Here is a 22,155-nt window from a genome sequence, read left to right on the forward strand (position 1 = left end):
GATAACGATTCAGATAACTTATATTTCAAATATTACGCATAAATGTATTTTAATCAAAGTAAGAAAAGAAAACAAAACAAAACAAACGAACGATTCAATGATTCAATGGATAAAAACACGCATTCATATAAATGAATAAAACCTTTTTGTCTTGATAAATTTACAAAAACAATTATTATAATTATTAAATTTACAATGTGAAAATAATAAACACCAAAATACAAAAAAAAAACACAAAAAACAAAAAAATGAAATTATTAAAATTTAAAACAAATGATTTCTTATTTTCGGGTGGTTTTGGAATACATTTTTAGATAGAAATGGAGCTGCTTTACGACTCTAAACAGGTCTCAGAATTACCCAAGCCATACTCGTACAGATATTCCAAAAAAAATATCCACATTTTCAAAAGTTCATAGAGGTTCTCTGAGACCTACAGACCAGACATTGCTATATCGACCCTGTAATGGATGCCGATCAGGAATATGCATACTAGAGCCCTGCATGAACCCACAGTATTCATAAAATAGTAGCTAATGCGTTCGATCATTACGAATCCTAACTTCAGTCGGATTCGGATCACTTCGAATCACCAAACACCAAGTTACTCAAAATAGGATACGGAGTTCGTGTGCCTTCGATTATGCACATTCGATATTTATGGACGAAGAAAAATATTCAAGAGGAGTATCCGCTAGGGCACTCCAGCTTCGATTATGTGATCATGTGAGACCACATCTCACGGCGAAGACTTTTTTAGAGGTACGACTCGAGCAGTTTAAGGGTTTGTTTTGTGGCAGCACTATTTCGAAAATATCCTGAGCTCCTAGATCATTCCTTGAGCTGGAGCTGGCTGGAGCTTTCGGCGGTAGAGACTTACCGATCGATTGCCGAAAAAGTGCCTGGTTTTAAAACTATTTAAGTTTAGTGGTGGTTCATTTAGGGTTACATTATTTTGAATAAACTGTCGCAACGGTAGACGTGTCCAGAGGTGCCTCAAAAAAAGGATCTAGAAGATGGATCAGGTATTGGATAATTGTTGGTAAATGGTACAAGCATTGGTACGGAACAACGTTGAAGTATAGAACGATTTCCGATTCTTTAACGATAATTGCATATTGAAGAGCAGATAGTGCTCATCTCCCATGTAGCCTCTTAAAAAAAAACAACTTCCGAAACGCTTGTTTGTATAAATTTGTTGTTTTGCATTTATTAATTTGTTTTAGTAAACTAATTGGCCAAGGCACACACAGAGTTGGTTTGTATTCTCCCCTTCAATTAGCTCGATTGGATCCTCTCGTCCCTCGTCTCACATTTAATATACTATATGCTACGTATTCGTACTATACATAATTAGATTGATACAATATATATATACTATATGGGTAATCATATAAAAAACACACGCACACACAAACTGAGGCTAATTTGAACGGGGAAACGCCCTACACTGCACTGCATGCTTCAGGGCAGGGCAACGCCAAAATATACGACAAACAAACCAAAAAAAACTGATGCACACCGCGCCTTAAGTGTTAGGAAATTAAACTAGATTATGGTTAGGCGGTTGGTTGTTCTATAAACTAAAAAACATCTTACGCGGTACACAACTTTAGCATAAATAAAAATGTATTGCATATACATACATGTACCTACTATATACTACAGATATATGTATATGTATAATGTGTAACTAGGCATAAGGATTAAAATGTAGTTTGCTTTACAATATTACAATAACGCCTGCTCTTCCATTCCATTCCGTTCCGTTCTCGTTCCTCGTTCCTCGTTCTGTGTTGAATTCTTCTTCTACTTTCATTCTCATTTAAACAATTTGATTTGGCATTCAACAAGTTGGTCTAACATTGCTATAGATATAGATACAGATACAGTATATACGTATAACATAGATATAGATATAAAGTTTGTTCTTTTCTTGTTTTTGTGGGGATTGTTGGACACAAGTTCGAAGACAATTCAATAATGAGCAGTGACAAAGATGGGTGTGGGTTCATAGATAGAATAGCGCAGAGTGGTGTGGTTCTGGTTCTGTTAGATTAGATTAGGCTTATAAGACCCGCTTATATCGCTATCGCTCAACTTATGGTCGCCAATCGATGACATGATGTTCCGTGTCCATCCTAAATCCGAATCTGAATCTCTGCTCCGGTGGATGATGGCCTGGACTAACCAGCCTGCTGTATTAGTGGCCATCCATCGATTGGTCGCCTGGTCCCCTGGTCTCGGGCTGTAGAGTGGATTGGGGTTAGGTAAATTCGCTTCGCTCAGTGTGTGTAGAGGGTAGAGTACTCGTTTTAAGGCATTCTTTTGTTTGAGCACCAGAAATTGGTCCGATTCTTTCAGGTTAATGCACGACGCTTAGTAGACTGCAGATTGTGGATATGTACCATAGATATCTGTAGTTTAGAAAGTGTATTCCAAAGTTATGACTCGTTCTCGCTTCCCTCTCGTTGCTCGCTTCTCGCCTCTCGTTTCTTTTTTAGTTTTTTCTCTTTAAATTTATTCAGTTCATGCACTCAAGCATATGATATATTTGTATTTCTCTTCTCTCTTCTCTTTTTCTCCTATAAATTATATAATCTATATAGTTTCATTCTCCTGTGGGCTGGTCGTCACACAGCGGACTCTCCTTTGTGACTATTTGACTAACAATTGATTGGGGGGTGGTGGGTTCGGGGTTCGGTATTCGGGATTCAAACGTAGACCGGCGCCTGATCGTCCGTCATATCCGGCTGCTGCTTGTCGTCGAAGAATCTCCTAAAGGTAAATTCGAAAAATCCATGGAATGGCCTGTCGTTCTGATCGATGTCGTCGCCGCTGCTCATGTTCGAGTCGTTAGAGCGCAGCTTGTCCGGATCGACCGGATCGAAGTTGGACGTGTCCGTGGGATGCTTGATCTCGGGTATGAAGGGCGCCTTCTGCTTCCGCATGTCCGCAAAATCGATGCCCTTGAAGAAGTCATGGCTCTTCACCTCGTCCACGCTCTTGCCCAGCCGCTTGTCCGCCGACGCACAGAGCCGCCGGATCAGATCGGTGGCCTCCCGCGAGAGTTCCGCCTGCGGCGGTATATGCAACGTTTTTTCCCAGTTTATGACCTGCAAAGTGGACCAAAATCGTTAGGTAAACCCATCATTCAGCGAAATATCAATCGTTTGTTCCACCTTCTGTTGCGTCTCCAGTGGGGTGTTGGCCAGGAAGGGCGGCTGCCCCACCAGCATCTCGTAGAGAATCACTCCGACGCTCCAGTAGTCGCACAGCTGCGTGTAGCCGCTCCGCTCCAGCACCTCGGGCGCTATGTAGTTCGGTGTCCCCACCAGCGAGTGGGCCAAAACTCTTTGGTGATCGCGCATCCGTCGTCTATGGGATCACAGGGATTTCCAGATTAAAGAATAATCAAAGGGGGATGCAATTCATGGACTTACCGCTCCAGCACAGTGGGTTTGGGTCCATTCTCCGAGTAATCCTCCCAGGGTTCCATCGAGTCCTGACGCGAGTGATTGCCTATGGGGGGTGCAGTTGATTAGAAGAGCTCTCTTTCTGCTCTGCCTTCCTTTGCCTTACCATTCTCCTGATAGTACTTTGAGTTATGCGTCCATCGGAATCCCGTGCAAAGGCCGAAATCGGTGAGTTTTATGTGTCCGACACTGTCGATGAGTATGTTGTCAGGCTTGATGTCTCTGCAAGAAGGAGATCGGGAAATATATATATAAAGATCTGAACATTGAGTAAATGTATAGAAAACTATCATCAGCTATCAAAAAGGTGCAATCACATCTCGAATACGACCAGTTATAGTCAGACTATCTGTTGGAATGGCTGCGATTGTCTCTAAGAGACTGTTTTCAGAAGATTGGACTTCAGTATTCGGTTCAAGGATAGTTATTACAGCTACTGTTTCTTAAGATTATGATCAGTATATTGTAATTTTATATGGGTTCTGTTCTCAATTATGGATGGGCTCTAGTCCATAGCCTATGGATTAGAATAGGATAACCTTGCATTCAAAAACACCTACATATTCGTAGAAAAAGTCAAGTTATAGAACGTCTGTATCAGATAAGGGTAAAACAATTAGGGATTCAATAGATAAGATGTTCGGGGTACATATTTCATATCGAGTACAAAATCATATCGAATGGAGGCAGTAATTGAACACATAATTAAATGATTAAATGATTTCAGATATCGAACAAATTGTGCTATCAAATTGAGTCAGAAATAAGATGGAACAGATTAGATCCAGCGTTTCGCTTGGACATAGACTGGACTCTCTGGACGGGACACTACCAATCCCTTAGTTGACGCAGAACTATGCCAGGGGGTATTACCTATGAATGAAGCCCATTTTGTGTACACTGTCCACGGCGCAGGTGACTTCCGCTATGTAGAAACGGGCCAGCTCCTCCTCGAAGATGCCCAGCTTGATCAGCAGCGACATGAGATCGCCACCTGAAGAGACGACAGGTTAGAGGTGGATAGATATACATGGGAGGGACGGGACGGCCTTACCGGGTATGTAGTCCATCACAAAGTATAAATTATCCTTATCCTGAAAACTATAGTAGAGCTTCACGACCCAGTTGTTGTCGGCCTCCGCCAAGATATCACGTTCGGCTTTCACATGCGCCACTTGGTTGCGCTTGAGGACGTCGGCCTTGCGGAGCGTCTTCATGGCGTACAGATGGTTGGAGGTGTCGATCTTGCGGACGAGCGTCACCTCCCCAAAGGCACCGACGCCGATCGGCTTGATCTTCACGAACATGCTCTTGTCCATCTTGGCCCGCTTGAGGCGGATGTAGTTGCTCTCCTTCTGGTTGAGCATCTTCCGCATCTCGACCTGCGTCTCGTCCGGCAGCCCCACCTTCAGCATCTCCTTCTCCAGCTGGTTCTTGCGGTAGGTGCGCTGGCGGTACGACTTGATCACGTTCTCGATGTGCTGCTCCATGAAGAACTTGAAGGCCTGCGGCGAGTACTGCCGCATGCGCCCCTCCTTCCGCTCCTCCTCCTTCTCCTTGGAGATCTTCCGCTCGGGTATCGGCGATGCGTGCTTGATCTTCTTGCAGGCGGCGGCGGCGGCAGCGGCGGCCTTTGCTCCCGAAGAGGACGCTGTCGATGTGGAGCCATTGCTTCCGCCCGAACTGTTGGCTCCCGCCCCAGCTCCTCCCGCTCCGCTGTACTTGGCGGGCGGTATTGGCGGGGTGGTGGCAAGGTTGCTGTTTGTGATCTGAATGTTGTTGTTGTTGTTGCTGGCGGGTTTACTGTCGTTGTTGTTGTTGCTCTGGTAGGGGGGTGGGGGTGGAAGCTGTCTGCCAGGATTGCCATTGCTCGCCAGGGTTGCCTTCTGCTGTTGCTGCTGCTGCTGTTGTTGTTGTTGTTGCTGCTGCTGCTGTTGTGCCTGCGCCTGAGGGGAAAAAAGGATCATTCAATGATCAAACATCTCGATAAATACCGATACCCTTACCTGCTGTGCCTGTGCTTGAGCCTGGAGTGCTCTCAGTGCCTGGAGCTGCTGCTGCTGTTGCTGCTGTTGTTGCTGTTGCACCTGGACCTGCTGCGGATGCACAATGGCAGCCTTGGCCTGCATGCTCTTGGCATAGGAGGGGGGCTCCATGCAGGCGGGCTTGACGATCACGGACCCGTTGAGAGCGGATCCCATCAGCGGCGGCGTTGTGGGCGTGGGTGGCTTCACGGCGGACGATCCCACCACCACGGACCCCGTGTTCGGGACCACCAGGAGCGGCGAGTGCTGATGGGCGGCGGCTGCCGCTGCCTGCTGCTGCTGCTGTACCACCGCCGGCGACTTCTGGGGGTAGGAAGGCGGGGCGGCCATGACGTGCACCGGACTGTTGCTGGCGGAGGCACTGACCGGCGACTGGGGCGCCACTGCCGTCTGAAGCACCGGCTTCTGCACCTGCGTGCTCTTCACGCTCTGCATGATGATGGGCTGCTGGGTGCGCGCCTGGTACGCCCTCGGCTGGGGCTTGGCCAGGCCCACGGACCCCGCGGGGACGGGCGGGGGTGGCAGGATGCCGCTGCTGTTGCTCACGGTGATGGGACTGGGCGATCCCGCCGACGTGGCCGAGTAGATGCCGCTGCTGGGGGACTTGCGGTAGTCCGACTGCTGCGACTGCGTCGGCGACTGGCGGGACTGCATCGAGGCCGTGTAGCTGGGCGGCGGCGGGGGCTGGCTGCTGGTCACCACCACCGTGTTGATGAGATACGGCGGCGGGGGCTCCACCGCGGCGCCGTTGCCTCCGCCGGGGTACATGTTGAGCACCTTCATCTGCTGCGAGAGCTGCTGCTGCGTCTTCAGCCCGTTCTGCGGGATGACCGGCGAGGTGCCGCGTGTCCCGGGCGCTCCTGGCGGTGGGGCTATCGCCGGCGGGCGGTTCAGCGCCGGCGACCTTCGCTTCACGTACGCCTGGCTCGTGGGCGGTGGCGGAGGGGGCGTGGCCGAGCTGGAGGCCGTCGGATTCCGTGGTGGCGGCGCCGGGGGAGCCGCATCGCTGAAGCTGCTCGGCGACGGGGAGTACGGACCCGTGGTGCTGGCCCGACTGCCACCCCCGCCGCCGCCTCCTCCTCCGCCGAGGCCCTGGTGGGAGTGGGAGTGCGGGCTGTCGGACCGGGAGCTGCCGGCGCCCGAGTCCAGGGCCGGGCTGCAGCGCAGGTAGTGGCTGGGGGTGTCCCGCTCGATGCTCGGCTTGCGAATCAGCTTCGTGGGGATCAGGGGGTTCATCATCTTTGGCACGTGTCCGTTCGTCTGCAGGGCCACGCCCACACCAACGCCCACCACGGGCTGGCCGCCTACGATGGCGGGTGGCGGGGGGATGACCACATCCGGCGACGGGGACGCCGACGACGGTGGCTCCATGGGCGGCTTGACATGATGATAGTCCGGAGTAAGTGCATCATTGCGTCCATTGGTGGCTGTGTATCGCAGAGCTGTGTAATTCTGCAAAGGATGAACAACGAAGAGTGCTCGAATAAGTTTCAATCAAATCCTTAGATCCTTAAATATTTAAATACTAAAAATTTGACCCCCATCACCCCTAGGGGGCTACGCCTCTGCTCTGCTGATCAACATTCCTGCACCTTCCCGACTTGCATGAGCGTGTGTGTGTGTGTGAATATCAAAAACTAAACAAAAGAGAGACGCATACAAAACAAAACAAAACCAAATCAAAGGCAAAAGCAAAAGGAATAAGCAAAGAAGCAGCACCTAAAACAAAAGGCCGAAGAAACACCAGCGCGAAGCGACCGAAAACTCATTGAAATCAAATTCTTGCCGTCGTATCGTCGAGAAATTCCTAAAAGTCAGGCGGCGCACACACCACACAGCGGGAGAGAGCGAGAGCGAGCGAACGAAATGAAACGAAAGGAAGGCAGGCGCAAGCCCAGGGTATATTAAATAAAAGGTAGGCCAGTCTGGCACATGCATACGCATACGCATGCACGTGCAAGTCTAGAATGCAACGGGTCTCACCTTCGCACGAAACATACCCTGGACATGCCTGCAAGCAAGAGAGAGCAGAGCAGAGCAAAGAGAGGAACAAGCCATCGCCGGCTGCGACTGCGACTGCGACAGCGCCTGCCAGATGCGCCAAGTGGAAGCCCAAACGAACGTCAGAGCGAGCGAGATGCAAGGCCAGGCAAGGGCAACCTTCGGCTTTGATTGTGTATGCGTATGGTGTGTTGTGTTGTGTCGTGTGTGCGTGTGTGCCTTGTTCTTGTTTCCTTCGCATATGCGTTGCTGTTGTTGTCGCTACCTCTGGCTCTGCCAGCGCTCTGCTGCTACCAGTTTTACGCGTTCTTTTGATGCCTCTTCTTCTTGAACTTCTTCAATCTGCTTTTGCCCTTTTGTGACTGATCTGATCCTCGATTTTATGACTTTACCTCTCTCTCTCTCCCTCCCTCGCTTTCCTACACCGTTTACCCATTCCAGTAACTGCGGCTGCCTAACGGATGTTGACTTTTGGATACCCTACATGAGCTGGAGTGGATGTGTTTTTCTTCTCTAAACACCAGCTGGAAACTGTAGTTGAACTCTTACAAACATACGTGACTGTACTACTATACCCTGTACAAAGCTGGGCACAAAATACCCCTGCTACCCTCCATTTCACATGCATTTTCGTATCAAGCGTTAAATATGCTTCGAATTGAAACCAAGGACGCGAAACCCAATAAAGAATAAGAAGACCCCCAGCAGACTTTCTGTTCGTCCCCCCCTCTCTCTCTCTCCCTCTCCCTCCCCCACTATCGTCTTACAAGCAAGCCAATTTACGGCAAATTAGCAAAAGCCAATGGGCACACTTTATCAACAAATGCCAACAAATGCAGGCAGCGAGCAACAAAAGGGGGAAAAAAGTGTCGCCTACGCGAAATTTGCATTCCGCTAAATTCCCAAATAAAATAAATTGGATTTGTCTCGCGGTGGGCGCCAGGGGGCGGGACTTGTCCAACACTTTCGTTAATCCACTTAAGCGCCTTCTTTGCGGTTCTGGCGATTGGCAATTGGTTGCAATTGGCCAAGCGATTACCGGGTGGGCAAGGTCAAAGGAATTTACAGATTACACAAAACAGCACACCCTCCCAGCCCATTCCTTCCCCCCAAGAAGATGTGAATGATGCAACCTTGACCGAATTGCACATATGTACATATCTACCGTCTGCTACAGATCGAAGAACTATATAGAGACGATAGGGAGAGAGAGAGTGCTGCGAGCGAGCGAGAGAGAGGGAAGCAGTACGTTTGGTATTTATCAAAAAATCCCAACAAACGCCAACAAAATACATCAAAAATCGAAATTCTTGGCAAGGGGCAAATATTTGTGTAAAATGTGGCCACAGTGAGCACTTGATAAAATGAACTACTGATGAAATAGGAATAGAGATCGATAGACGATAGATAGAAGATAGATCAGAGATCTGATTAGTAGTAAAACTATAAAACATCGATTCATTTAGAATTGCACTTCATGTAGAACTAAGCGAGTGTCCCCACTAGAGACTGTCTACTGTAGAAATTTCTTCAAGATGTGGGTGAATACTGGGAATATCTCGCACTGATCGGACCAGATCATGCCACACCATACCATACCATGTACCAAAAGGCACTACAGGAGTCATAAGCATAGGCCAAACATTCTGTCTGTCTGTTTGTTTGTGTTTGTGTTCCATGCGAGTGTGTATGGGCTTGTCTGTCTTGTTGTCTTTTGTTATTATTAGAGGCAGAACACACACACACACAGAACCCACACACAGATACTCGTGTATATAGAAAACATTCTTTTTTGGGCGATTGCTTCGTCCGATATATGTATGTGCGTACATATGTTTGTCGGCTGAGAGCATAGCATACGATGTATTCGTATATTTAGGTGAAAATTCCTAAGAAAATAGCTAAAAACAGAGCGCCCAGCCGCAGAAACACTAATGAAAGGAGAAGGCGAAGGCGAAAGCGAGAAAGCAGAAGAAAGCAACCCAACGACAGGTTCAACAAATTTTTCGCACGAATATCGCGCAAATTAGTCGAAAATTGCCCCCCAAGGAATTCCATTTTGGCTCGAAAATGTAAAATCTGTCCGTGTCCGTGTCCCCCCCGTCCCCCCCCCCATAAAAGATTCAAAGACAGCAGATACAGTGGCCTACAGTGGCGTTGAGAAGTATGCGAATTTTGAGATTTGTGCCGTTTGGCTCCTTGAACACCTGGCTTTCCTTCGAACACTATTATTGATAGAGCAAAGGCCTCTAGAGTGAGTGATTTCAGTTCCATATACAACTATCCTTCAATCCATTGAATCCCCATCATTCTTTGGCAATTGCCTTCCCCTCCGATCGCATACTTCTTCCAACCACTGTTGGCCGCACACACTTCTTATATAAATAGACGATTAGATGGATGAATTCGCACCAAATCTAAAATTGGGTTTGGGGATTACATGTTCGCGGCGGCGGGCCATAACCGGACCAAAAAGGAGTCACCGCCGATCATATGGTCTCTGGGTGTCGCTTGGGGATCGACGGAGAGATCGCCGGATCGATGGTCAAACGCACACATTTTCCTCACTTTGTTTACTAATTTATTTATGGATTATTTTAATTTTTATTGTAATGGCTGCGTGCCACCGATGACTGCCACACTGCGTTGGCGTTTGCCGCTTGTTTATTTTGTTGCCTTTTTTGCGTTTGATTTTTTATTTATTATCGGCATTTGTTATTTTAATTAATTTCTGCGCATACTTCTGCCGCAGCTCGGTTCGGCAGGGGTACACTTGGAGAAACAAGGGGGAACCAGGTTGATCTCAGTGTATGATCTTTGCCACCTCTGATGATCCGTTATTCTTGTCATTTGCCTATTCTCATGCCCAAACTGTTTTGGGAGAGAGGATGGATCATCGCCCAGAGAGGATTATAGGAGTGAGAGGTAACAAGAGGCTGTCGTCGTAGGCCTTCGTATTGCTAGGAAGTCGGCTTAAGCAGCACCAGAGAGAGCAGAGTCAAGCAGAGCTCTCCCCTCTCTCTTAAAACTCATACTTGAAACTCAATACTGAGCATGATCCTCTCTCAAATATTAGAAGATGCTCAATACCTTCGAAATTGCGGATCCATCATATATTTCTGTATATATATCTACTGATCTTCGGGACATCGTATGCTCAAAAAATACTTTGCTTTGTTTTGGGATTCGTTCCAGAAAAATCGTTCCTTAATGCAAATTTCCAGATTGGTCCCTCAAACGGAGACATGCACACTGAATCAATAAATGTCGACCCCCAAAGACCTTCCACTGCATAGAACACCATTTCCATCAAGTGAAAATTCTTTCGGAAACAGTGAATATTTTTCTCCCAGTGCATGGGTTGACCATTATTGATGTGCAGATATTTATAGCCCGGCCAGAATGTCTGCGACGGCTCCCCTCTCCCCACCCCCCACTCGCCCCTTCGAAATGCCGCCAAAATCGAGGCAGGGAGGGAGGGGAGGGCGGAACGTTTTGCGTGGGCGGTGGACATGGCCGCTGAAAAGTGTTGATCGGCGATCGGGTGGCGGCGGTGCATAAATTCCGTATTTATTTATCGTTCAATCGTTTATCGCTTTGACATACGCCCTGCGCCCACACAGCTGTTGGCTGCACTGCGGCACGGGAGGGGGGAGGAGGCCGGGGGGGATGCCTATATATGAGCAGATTATGGGTTTCTGGTATTTAGCCGCTCAGCATGACCAATTAGCCAGTCCATTGTGCCGCCAGAGGCAGAAGCAGAGGCGTGTAGGCAGCCAGACATCGGGCGAAAGTTGGCCGAAAACCTAAAGCCAGAGAGGCGACAGCAGCGACCATGGCCAATGCCAGGCAATTGCAGCATTAAATTGTGGCCTGTCCAAAACTGGCCAAGTCATAACAATTAGCCAACATCCACATATGCCCCCCCCTGCATGCCCCCCCTGCATCGCCCAACAAACATATTTTTTTATGGCCAAAAACCTGAGCACCGCCCCAAACGCTTGGATTAAGAGAAATCTCCTTCTGCTTCTGCTTCTCGCCTGCCTCTGCTTCTGCCTCTTCCTCTCTGTCTTGTGGAATTCTTTTGGGGGCTGATCCTCAGAGTCGGAGTCGCAGTCGGAGTTGGAGTTGGAGCCAGGGTCCAGTCGGGAATCCAGCGATAATTTACAGTCGCAGCAAACAGTAGCTGGCAGCAAGTGGTGGATCGTAAAATTGTTAATTGATGACCCGTCAGATAATATTTAAGAATTTTTATGATGTCCTCCCCCCGTCCCTGGCTCCCCTGTCGCCTGCCTGCTTTTACAGCCCGTTTCAGATATTTAGGAATTCCGCCAGCGATCGATATCTTCTAATGGAAGTGCAATGACGACGATGACGATGTTAATGGCCCAAAGCGAAAAGCCAAACAAATTGAATTAGTTATCAGTTATGGCCAAAACATTCCGCACATCGGGAATGTGAAGTTTTTCCATAATTGCGAGTATTACGAATCGAAATGAAGCATTCATTAGGTTTTCCATTGGATAAATTATCATAAAATGGAATCGTTTTGATGGAATGTGAATCATCAAAAGTGAATCAATTATCGCTTCTAAAGTGAATCAAAGACACTTCCCAAAACAATTAACGATGATAAATGGGCTTATGAGTAGAGAAATCCATCCAAAAACAGCTTGAGCTTGGGAATGTAAATGATATCTGTTTTCGTATGGGTTACACGTTTTTTAATGTTCAGGGGTCTGTTCAGGAAACAATGAATAATGTTCCACAAGGCCCACAGCTGATACTCTGTGGCAAATGGCGGCTCTCGAACATTCGCATCGAGCGAGTTGGTATTTTCTATGATTAAATACTAAGACGATACCGATATTGTACCACTTTGATAGGGATTATCGCTCTAACCATCGCATCGAAGATTTAAAACGATCAAAAGCAGATTCTACAACATGTAGCTCCAAAAGAGAACAAGTCGGGCCAATACTCGATCTATATTTATCGATAAACGAGTCTGAAAGATATGTTTAGATAACTCGGTATCGATAGCTTCTTTTCAGATATGATTTGGCAGTATGCTTCGATAAATATATCAAAGTTTTCCCATGAAAGCCATCGCTTTTGAAGAAATGCAGTAATTCCTAAATTCTTGGGAATTTATAGAACTGATTGGAAAAACGATAAGTTCGAGCCCAGCAATGATCGATTAATGTAAGATGTCAGTCCATTTGAGCAAGTTATCAGTGCATTTCAGCAAGTATTCGAATGAATACCATTTTTAAACAACTCCAAACCCCGATATAAAGCCAAAGAAACATATCTTACACTCCTGAAACGCACTGTAACTGTTGCAACGCACTGAATCGAAGTATGGGGACACCGATAGACAGGGAGGGAGGAAGAGACCCGTTCGAGCCGAACAGTTAATAAATGATTATTGCTAGTTGTTTGGCTAATTGCAGAGATGGTGCTGAAATTTACAGCGGATCGTGCGAGATCATTCCGATCATTAGTCATCGCCTCCGACCTCTCTTTCGCTCTCTCTCCATCTCTTCTTCGCCCTGGTTTTTCATTAAAATCAATAGAAAATCCACTCATCCCGCTATCCCCCAAGCGATCGCTTCTTCAGTTCTGATCCGATTCGATCTGTTTCTGTTCTTTCCAATCTTTTTGGCTCACTTTTTTGTTGGATGATTTTCGGTGTGACGTCAATGGATGGAATCCAGGGCGATCGCGTGTACGCACACACTCGTCGCTCTTTCTCTCTCTCTCTCTTTCTCTCTGGCTTGCTGGACACCACTCTGTCTGGCAGCAGTCGGTGCCACCAGCCTCCCACTCATTCTCGCAGAAGGCAGAAGGTCAATTGCATTTCGTTTGTCAGTTCATTAATTTCATTCCCATTCCTCTCTCTCTCTCTCTCCCCTCTCTGCGTTTAATTTTAGCTCATTTCGTGGCTCTCCCACTCTCTCTGTTTGTTCAACTCACCCTGCCACCTACCTCCTCCTCCTCCTACTCCCACTGACCTTGTTCTATCAGGTGAAAAATCTATGGCTCGTGCCAGTTTCCAGAGAAATTTCAATCTATTTCCAAGGGGTATTTCAGCTGAAAGTGAACCAGCTACTATATATATTCCTGATCTGCATAGATGGATGAGACATCATTTATAAGGCATAATCATCTCATGGCTTCATGGCCGCCATTCTGTCTGTCGAGTTCTGTGGTTAAGAAACTGCTAAGACTAAGATCGCTAAGGCACACAGTTTTCACAGACATGATCGGTTAAAAGATCAATCAGAAAATTAAGACTAGCAAAAATTTAAGATGGAAATCCTAGAAACAATCGGTTGTTGATCTTTCCTATGGATCTACATAACTATTGATCCTTCATAGAACATCTTCAACTTATTGAGACTACGATCTATTCAGAATTCACACAAATTTGATGGAAGTCCAGCCAAATTATACAAAAATCATGAGATCGCAGATCATGAATCACTGATCTTTCCTATATTTTGTAATAGTATTGAGTGTTTTTACTGTATTTTCAGCTGTAGAGCTGCTAGGAATCTGTTAGGAGTTCTCTGCCATTCCGCATCGCTTCTGTACTCCGAAACAGCATACAAATTTTCGGATCTCCCATTCCTCCACTCACAAATTCCATTTAAATTCCACCCACATGAATCTGTATTGTTAGCTCTCGGATTCTGTTTGTGGCTTGCATTTTATCATCTACTTGTTAGGTTTTTATTAGTTGTCGTGATTTTTCCTTTTGTGTCTGTCTTGGCGCACCATACGGAGTGCGGAGGGGAGCGGGCTATAAAATGTTTTGATAAGCATTGTTAATGGCATAACTTCGACTCGAATGAACAAAACCCGAGGCTGGCAACGAGTGGACTTTAATCCAAGATGATCCCCGCCGAGTCGAGAGGCGGCGTTCATAGTACCAGGCTAAATGGTTGTTGGTTGAATGCTTTAACATGTTCTACGGCTGCTCTTTGGAAACAGCAGCACGCATTGAGAGGTTCTTTGGATGAGTCACCACTATGGAAATTCCTTGGGAGTTGATAAGAATTTTCACTTGACACTTTCACACTGGTCTGATCTTTGAAGATCCATCCACGAACTTTTATTCCAGTTGATCGATTTCTTACCTGATTATTTCTTTGATTGTTTTGTACTTCGAATCGTGTTAGATCCTGCTTGATGCTCTCGAGGGCTTCCGCTGTGTATTTATCATTGGGGCGACCGCCCCTTTTCTCCCCCGCTGGATGCATTCTGCTGCTGCTGCGTCTTCTGCTGCGTCTTCTCTCTGCGGTATTTTCCACTCATATCACAAAATACTCTTCTCTGCTCAGCTCTCACTCACACACACACGCACACACACACGAACGCACACACGAACGGGCGCGCGAACACTAAGGCACTCGTTTCTCTCGCTCCCACATCAGGGGAGAGATTTTCGTATGTAAATAAATATGTTTTATGTTTACCCTCCTTTGCGGGGATTTACTTTGCTAAAATATTCACTTGTGTACAAGTAAATATATATATAAATAAATAAATTATTTAATCAACATTTGTGGCTCTTGCTTTGTTGCTTCTTTCGCTCTTCTTCTGTATATTCTTAGGCACTTTTCTGCATTTGCATTTCTATTGTGGGCGACTTTATAATGAACTACTTAGGCGTGCTTATGCGAAGGTTTATGGTGTTCTATTATCTTTATTGTTGCTGCTGATCTTGAGATTGTTGATCTCAATAAAGATAAATGTCTTTGCATTGCTCCCGCTTGTCGCTGTGTAGGCTCAGTGGGAGCTTTTTCCGTGGCTTTGCTTTGCTTTGCTCCCGCTTTGCTCTCTCAGTGGGCTTAACGGGAGCTTTTGCTCTGGTTATGGATGATATTAACGGTTACTCTTGTCGCCCCCCTCGCTATAATTTCTGCCGCTATGCACTCGTTCTCGTTGCTCTTTTACTCGCTGTAGTTTTTGTTTTACTGTTTTACTTTTCTTTTGATTTTTTGGTATTCCTTTTCGGGTTTTCGCCTTCGCGTTCCCTTTTATTTGCGTTTCAAATCGTATTATTTATCACTCGCGACGCGAAAAACGCACAGAACACCCCGTCCAAAAGGCACTTCTTCACATTTGCATTTCCAACAAAAACTTCTTCATTTTGCATGTAAATAATTCCTCTTTTCTTCGCATTTTGTATTCGATTTATTTCGGTTGTTTTTTTTTTTATCACAATTCAAATTTTATGCAAACGCAAAAGAGTCGCTCGCTCGCTGGCTGGCGATGAATGGCCGGGCTGGCGGTATACGAATACAATTTGAATATTTGAATACCAAAATATTAGTTGATTTTTTGTTTAATTCGATTTGATTCTTGAGCGGTCTGCGGCCACAGTGGAATTTTAATTGATCGACGGCCGGACCCACAGACACACACACACTCACACTCGCAGAACAGACGACGTGAAGGCTGAAAATAGACGGAAAAAAACAAAAACAAAGATGTGAAAATTGTGATCAAACAGAAATTGTCACACGCTATGGCCGAGGACGCGTTTCGGACGCGTTTATAGCAGCCCCAAAACAGCAAAGTCATTCGGTAAACGCACACGCCAGAATGCTGTCTCGCTCACGCAAACGCAGGGATATACATTTGTAGTTGTCTCGCATCCACATGCACTCATACACAAGAAGTACCGAACAGTAAGCTTAACGGTACGCACCTACCATACGGTAATAATTTCCCTCAAATATCCCTCGCCGGCACACACACCCACAACAACACTCTCCAACATACCTTGGACCGTAATCCCATCATTTACATGCCAGAGACGTGAGTCAGAGCACAGCAGACAGCTCAAGAGAGCCGGCCCCTGGCCGGAAAAGCCTCACTCATTGTTCCTAATGACCCACGAAAGAGGTGGAAGAGACAAGAGACCAAGAGGAAGTTCACCTGGAAACAGTTTCGCAGAAGAGAGATCGCGCTGCATCACCTGAGAGGGGGGGGGGACGGGGGCGGACAGTCAGACGCGTGCACATAATTTATGCGTAGCGGCATTATGTCATCCCCGAATTCGAGTTCGAAATCGAATTTCTGGGGAAATGAACACTACAAAAAATCCCCGCACCAACATCATTTTTACGATGAACCATTAAATTCACACTATCCCAAAGGGGGGGAGGGGGAATGGCTTGCGCACCTGACTATGAAATAGCCATCAATATATGTATCTGAGTAAACACAAAACAACATTCCGAATTTGTGCCAAGTGCAAATGAGGAGGGAAATATGAGAGAAAGATTGGGATACCCTTTTGCAGATCCGATGGGGATGATTTCGGGTAGATGGGTGGGCCACTATCTCCGAAAATGTGGATGCCACCACCTTTCGTCCGTACACATTCCTCAAGAGAACAGTTCTTTGCGGGCCCCAGACATCTGTCAACATTTAGCGGGTCTCGGATCTTTAAACAATATTTTGATTGCCCCCCCAACATAAAAAGCAAAAACAAGAACGGAAAATATGAGTTTAATTATTCTGTTGACAAAAGTGGAATTCTGCGTTTACTTTAATTCCTTTACTTTTTCCATTTTTGCCATGGAATGTGTACCCGTAGCCGGCCGTACGATAGATGATAACACCGGGGAGCAGAGAGATAGAGATACAATATGTACATATGTGGGATTGTAGATCTGGTTGGGTAAACACCTCTCTTCCACGCGCCATATCCGCGAATGTCAACAGCGCACGACCCTGGTGGGGTGGGGGGGTGTACATTGTACACTGTACACTGTACATAGGTGTCCCGTCCCCCTATCGCGTTCCACCTCCCCAACTTGGGATATTTTGCACATTCCACGAATTCTACAAAATATTTTTGCGCAAATATATGTACATGTGGGAGTGGGTATACGAACGAGTACATATAGTATATATCCGATAACTAATTAACAATACAAATAGCAAATACCCTGGCATTCCACTCGCGTGCTCTCTCTCTCTATCTGGCTATCTTTCTTCCTCTCTCCAATTCCCATTGCCATTGTGAGGGATATTTTGATTTTGATGGGTTATTAAGCGACTCGACGCTTTGGGAATTTTTAATTGTTTAATTGCGTCCAAAGCTCGGGCCTTGCCTCAGGCCTCCCTCCCCCACATAAAAGAGAAGCTGCCGCTTAAGCGGAATTCTTTATTTAGCATTAATTGAGACATTTTATTAGCAATTATCCGAATTGAACATTTACCAATGGCTAATCAGGAAACGAGAGGACATTTTCTCACAGCTTTGAGTGATCTTTTAATGGCAGGGAATTTCCCATCAAAATGTACATATGTATATGTACATATGTGTATTTGGAAGGACAATCTCCATTCCAGCATTCCCTACTGTTAATCTCTCGCTGTTCTGTTAGCGTATAACAGCCTCTGTAAAGAGAGCAATTGAGTGCAGCCAGCAGGGGGCAAACACTCAAATACGCACTCACACACGCACACACACACACACCCCACGAAGAAGTGTGCGACGTCAACGCCTGCCGCAACGCAACGCAGCGTCTTCTAGCTGTGCAGCATATTTCAGGCTAGATCTAGCCTTTTTAAAGTGGAATGGCTTATAAAATTTCCAAAAATTCTCATATAAACTGTCTACATTACTATTAAATTTATATTGCATCTCTTCTGAACTGAACTTGATCTTTGGCTCTATATATCAGCAGTTAGCGCCGTTAAACCATCGAATATTTCATATTTTTTCGAATCCAGCTTGTATCGACTCTGAAATTCTCCCAGCACTGCCTACTAGCTCTCGGCGGCAGAAGATAAAAATAGTATTAGTTGCTGATTATTATTGCAAAAATGCGCATTCCACGGCAACTTATTCCACAAGGGAAGTGGGAGAGAGAGGCAGAAAGGCGGCTCGGCTCGGCTGCTGTTGCTCTACTCTACGCGTGCACTTCTCTCTCTCTCTCACTCTCTGTGTTTTCGTTTCGTTTTCCCTTTTTTCAAGCACTGTCTCACACACACACACACCCATACAGAGAGACTGCAGCATGTTTCAAAATGTGTGGAAAAGAGGAGGAAGCATAGAGGAGTGAACGGGGGGAGAATTGAAGCAAGCAAGAAAAACGAGCTAAATTGCATTTTCGTCGTCGTCGTCGTCGTTGTTGTTGTCGCTCGGCTAAGATGGGAGGGCAGTGGCGTCGCCCAGGGGGGGTGGTGAGAGGTATGTGGAAGGCATTGCAGAGCTGGTCATCAATGGCCGCCCACCCAGCCCCCTTCTCGACCGGTCGGACGCGTGAACGGACACGCTCAGATCGGACTGGAAATGTGTGCTCTCTGTCTTACACCCTAGAAAGAAGGAGTACCAGAGATCGATAGGAGAAGTGGGAGTATATCGAGAGAGAGAGAGCTTTGAAGCTTAAGAAAAGGGTATCCCTAGTACGTCACAGCCCACTCCAACTCTTCCTTCATTCCTTTCTTGTTTTATCGTTCATTTACTTTTAAGAGCAGCAGCAACAACAACAGCGAGCCTCGCCACAAAACCTCACCTGTTCCATGCTGCCGCCGCTGGCAGCGTACCAGCAGAGCACCAGCAACTCACACACACGCACACATGCACTCTCGCATAATCCACTACGAATTGCATGCTGGAATGTGAATGGAATCTCAACAATTTTTAGCGTCGGCTGACGATGACGCCGCAGCAACAGCAACAACATTTTGCACGTTCGGAACGGAAAGAAACGGAACGGGGGAGGGGAGTCGTCGGGGGCCTGGAAGCCTGGTCAAGCTCTTTTTGGCTCGAAGACTGTGACTTTTTTTGGGGCTTGGCTTTAACCAAATTGCAACATTTACATTTCAACTGTCATGTCTGCCCGCCCGCCCGATCCGATCCGAACCCCTTTCCGCTTCCATAAATCCCCTGCCTGGGAAATTATTGTCGCTTTGACATTGAGCGCATTTCTCACAGCAGAGACGTCAACGTCTGCGGCGCTGCTTCTAATTACAAAGTGATCCAAAGGAGAGGAGAGGGAAGTGGTATGGCGTGGAGAGAGCATGCAGTTACTTGTGCCACATTTTTGCATCTCTCATATTCACATTTACCCTGCTTTTGCTGTTGCTTTTGTTGTAGATTTGTCTCCATATTTCTTTTGACTTTTTTTTTTTTGTTATTCGTATGTAAATCAGAGGTGCAGCTGCCTGCACGCCTGCCTGCCCAGGGTTGCATCAGCGCGAGAGATAGACATTGTTGTAGGTACAGTGGAGAGTGGCCAAGTGCGAACACAGAACTACGGTCAAACGGTTTTCCTGCCTCCCAATTGCTGTTCTCACTTTATTGGAAAAATCTTCCAGATTCACTAAAAACTTGCATATTCCCTTGAGGCAGTCACCACTGTACCCCTCTGCATGTTCTGTTCTTCTCTCTGTTTGTCTTGTTTTTCTCATTCCCCCCCCAATTACGCTTGTTCTTGTTGTTGTTGCAGTAATTCTCGCTCTTGTTTTTCACGATTTATTATGGTTTTTCTTTGCCGTTTTTTTTTCTTTCTTAAAGAATTGCAATTGTAAACGCCCACGAGACGGGTTTTTGACACCTGAATTATTGCCGCAATTTGTTGCAGTTGACATTTGTCTACCGAGGGGTGGTGCTACGGAGAGGGGCAACCTCCACTCACAAAAGTGCAGCAGGTTCAAGACACAATGATGCGTGCGCGAGTGCGTGCGTTCGGGGGCAGAGTTTGACCTTGCGACAAGGAAGCTTCCTTTTCGTAAGCACCGTTCTTTAACTATTTAAAAACTAGTGTGAATTGTTTTGCACACACTGAGACAGCAGCTGAAGAATTTGTAATCCGATTGGGTGTAGTAACATGGGTGAGGGGGGGGGGAATATCAACTCCTAGGGCACTCCTTGTGCGGGAAAACGTACTCTGGTCATTCCTCACCTCGTACTCAATACACTTTGGCCAGGAGGAGGCCTGTTCTGTTTCTGTGATCCCCTCTCTATCCCACACTCGCACTCTAATCACACACACACACACGAAATAGTTGAGAGAGCGAGAGCAGGGGCAGGGAATTCAGGCATTTGGTATTTTTATGGCAAATCAAACATTTTGCAAACCAAAATGCACTCACTAACACACACAAATACTATAGATCACACTCGATCAGTACTCTTGCACAAATGCAAAAGTTAACAGTGGCACACACACTCTCTCATGCATACAGCTTAACAGTCTTCACGCACACACCTAACCCACATACATTTCCCAGCAGTTTTTGCATTTCGTTTAAACACTTTTTCCACAGATTTGCTGCGTTTTTCCTTCAGCTTTTTTCGAGAGAAATACATTCTCACAAACGATGGCCACAATGGGAGTATGAAGGAGACATACAATTGGAAATACACATGCACACACGCACACCGCCACACCAGCGCACACTCTCGCAATCGAACTGTTGCATTTTTGTTGCTTTTGGAAAATGCACAAATTGCGCACACGTTTCCTATGCAAACGTTGCATTTTCCACCTCAACCGTGATTTACCTTCACGCAGCGAGTTTTCCCAGCACTTTTCCTGCCACTTTTCTTCTATATTTTTGGTAATTTGGCTCTTTGTTCTCGCCTTTTTCTTCAACTGGGGAACACCACACACCACACACACGGAACGGAGCACTGAGTAGTATTTTTTTTTTGTTGGTTGTTGTTGACAAATTGCTCAATGGCTTTCTCTTCACTGCCCCCCCGATGGGTGGCACTTGCCGACGAACACCAAGGCTATAACGTTGCGCACGAGCATATTTTTGTCGATTTTCCGTGCGCGTTTTCAATAAAATTAATAAAAATAAGCTGCTCCGATCACTTTTTGTTGCTGGCTTTTGGATCATCAGATCAGCTGTGACCACGGATTTTTCGACAAAATATACCGCCTGACCCTCAGAAATATACCAAAATATACCGTCTCATTTTCCAAATATACCGTAAGTATACTATTCAGTCATACATATTCCTCGTTTTTGATATTCCGTTGAATAATTCTGTCGATCTAAGACTTTCAGCTCTGCCCACATAGTTTTATCCCATTGATAAATGAATTATCCACAAGATTTGCTACTTTTAAGTACTTCCTTTTAATTAATTGTGTCTAAAACGATGTTTTAACAAACAAGTTCCACAAAAATGTGTCACGTCATTTTTTACATGCTGCTGGTATTTGAAGACTGTTGCTGTAGAGCGATAATTCAAAAAATATGCGTTGTATACGGTATTTTTATACCGTCTGTTCGTAAATATATGTTTAAAAATGAAATTTATTAGATTGATAAAATATACCATTATATTCCCAAAAAACCGTAAATATACCCGTCGGCTCAATTTTAACCTAAAAAATTACCGAAAGGCATTAAAAATACCATAAACGGTCACCCTGAGCAGTGTGAGTTCATCAGTGTGACCTTACACAAATAATCACAGCCATGCAATAAAATACTGAAAGCCGACATCTTGTTATTTCTCAAATTCAAATTCCGCCGCCAACGATTGCGTCGAATAAATAATGGCGGAGTGCTAATTGTGTAGAGTTGAGTGTGAAAAATGTAGAACGGCAAAGAACTTAGATTTCGCATGAAAGCGAAGGAGT

At 45.9% G+C, this 22,155-nt stretch overlaps 1 protein-coding gene across 1 annotated transcript; it reads right to left on the reverse strand.

Moving 5' to 3' along the window:
- Positions 1-1,180: 1,180 nt before the first annotated feature.
- On the reverse strand, positions 1,181-21,417 carry LOC108156242 (serine/threonine-protein kinase Warts). Its single transcript, XM_017287591.2, has 9 exons — positions 21,063-21,417; positions 14,668-15,991; positions 5,483-6,973; positions 4,531-5,422; positions 4,350-4,470; positions 3,583-3,698; positions 3,444-3,522; positions 3,183-3,378; positions 1,181-3,116 (listed from the first exon to the last, which is right to left on the reverse strand). Exons 2-9 carry the CDS (start codon positions 14,788-14,790, stop codon positions 2,715-2,717), a joined length of 3,420 nt encoding a protein of 1,139 aa, XP_017143080.1. The 5' UTR covers positions 14,791-15,991; positions 21,063-21,417; the 3' UTR covers positions 1,181-2,714.
- Positions 21,418-22,155: the final 738 nt, after the last annotated feature.

Source organism: Drosophila miranda, chromosome 2, assembly GCF_003369915.1.
Source record: "Drosophila miranda strain MSH22 chromosome 2, D.miranda_PacBio2.1, whole genome shotgun sequence".
Taxonomy (NCBI): Eukaryota; Metazoa; Arthropoda; class Insecta; order Diptera; family Drosophilidae; genus Drosophila; species Drosophila miranda.

Bases quoted from the DNA above. Each gene is read 5' to 3' on its own strand.
- LOC108156242 (XM_017287591.2), bottom strand. From the start codon at position 14,790: ATGCATCCAGCGGGGGAGAAAAGGGGCGGTCGCCCCAATGATAAATAC. The intron at 5,423-5,482 runs GTAAGGGTATCG...TTTTCCCCTCAG, and splicing joins CTCAAGCACAGGCACAGCAG to GCGCAGGCACAACAGCAGCA. The intron at 4,471-4,530 runs GTAAGGCCGTCC...TCGTCTCTTCAG, and splicing joins TGTGATGGACTACATACCCG to GTGGCGATCTCATGTCGCTG.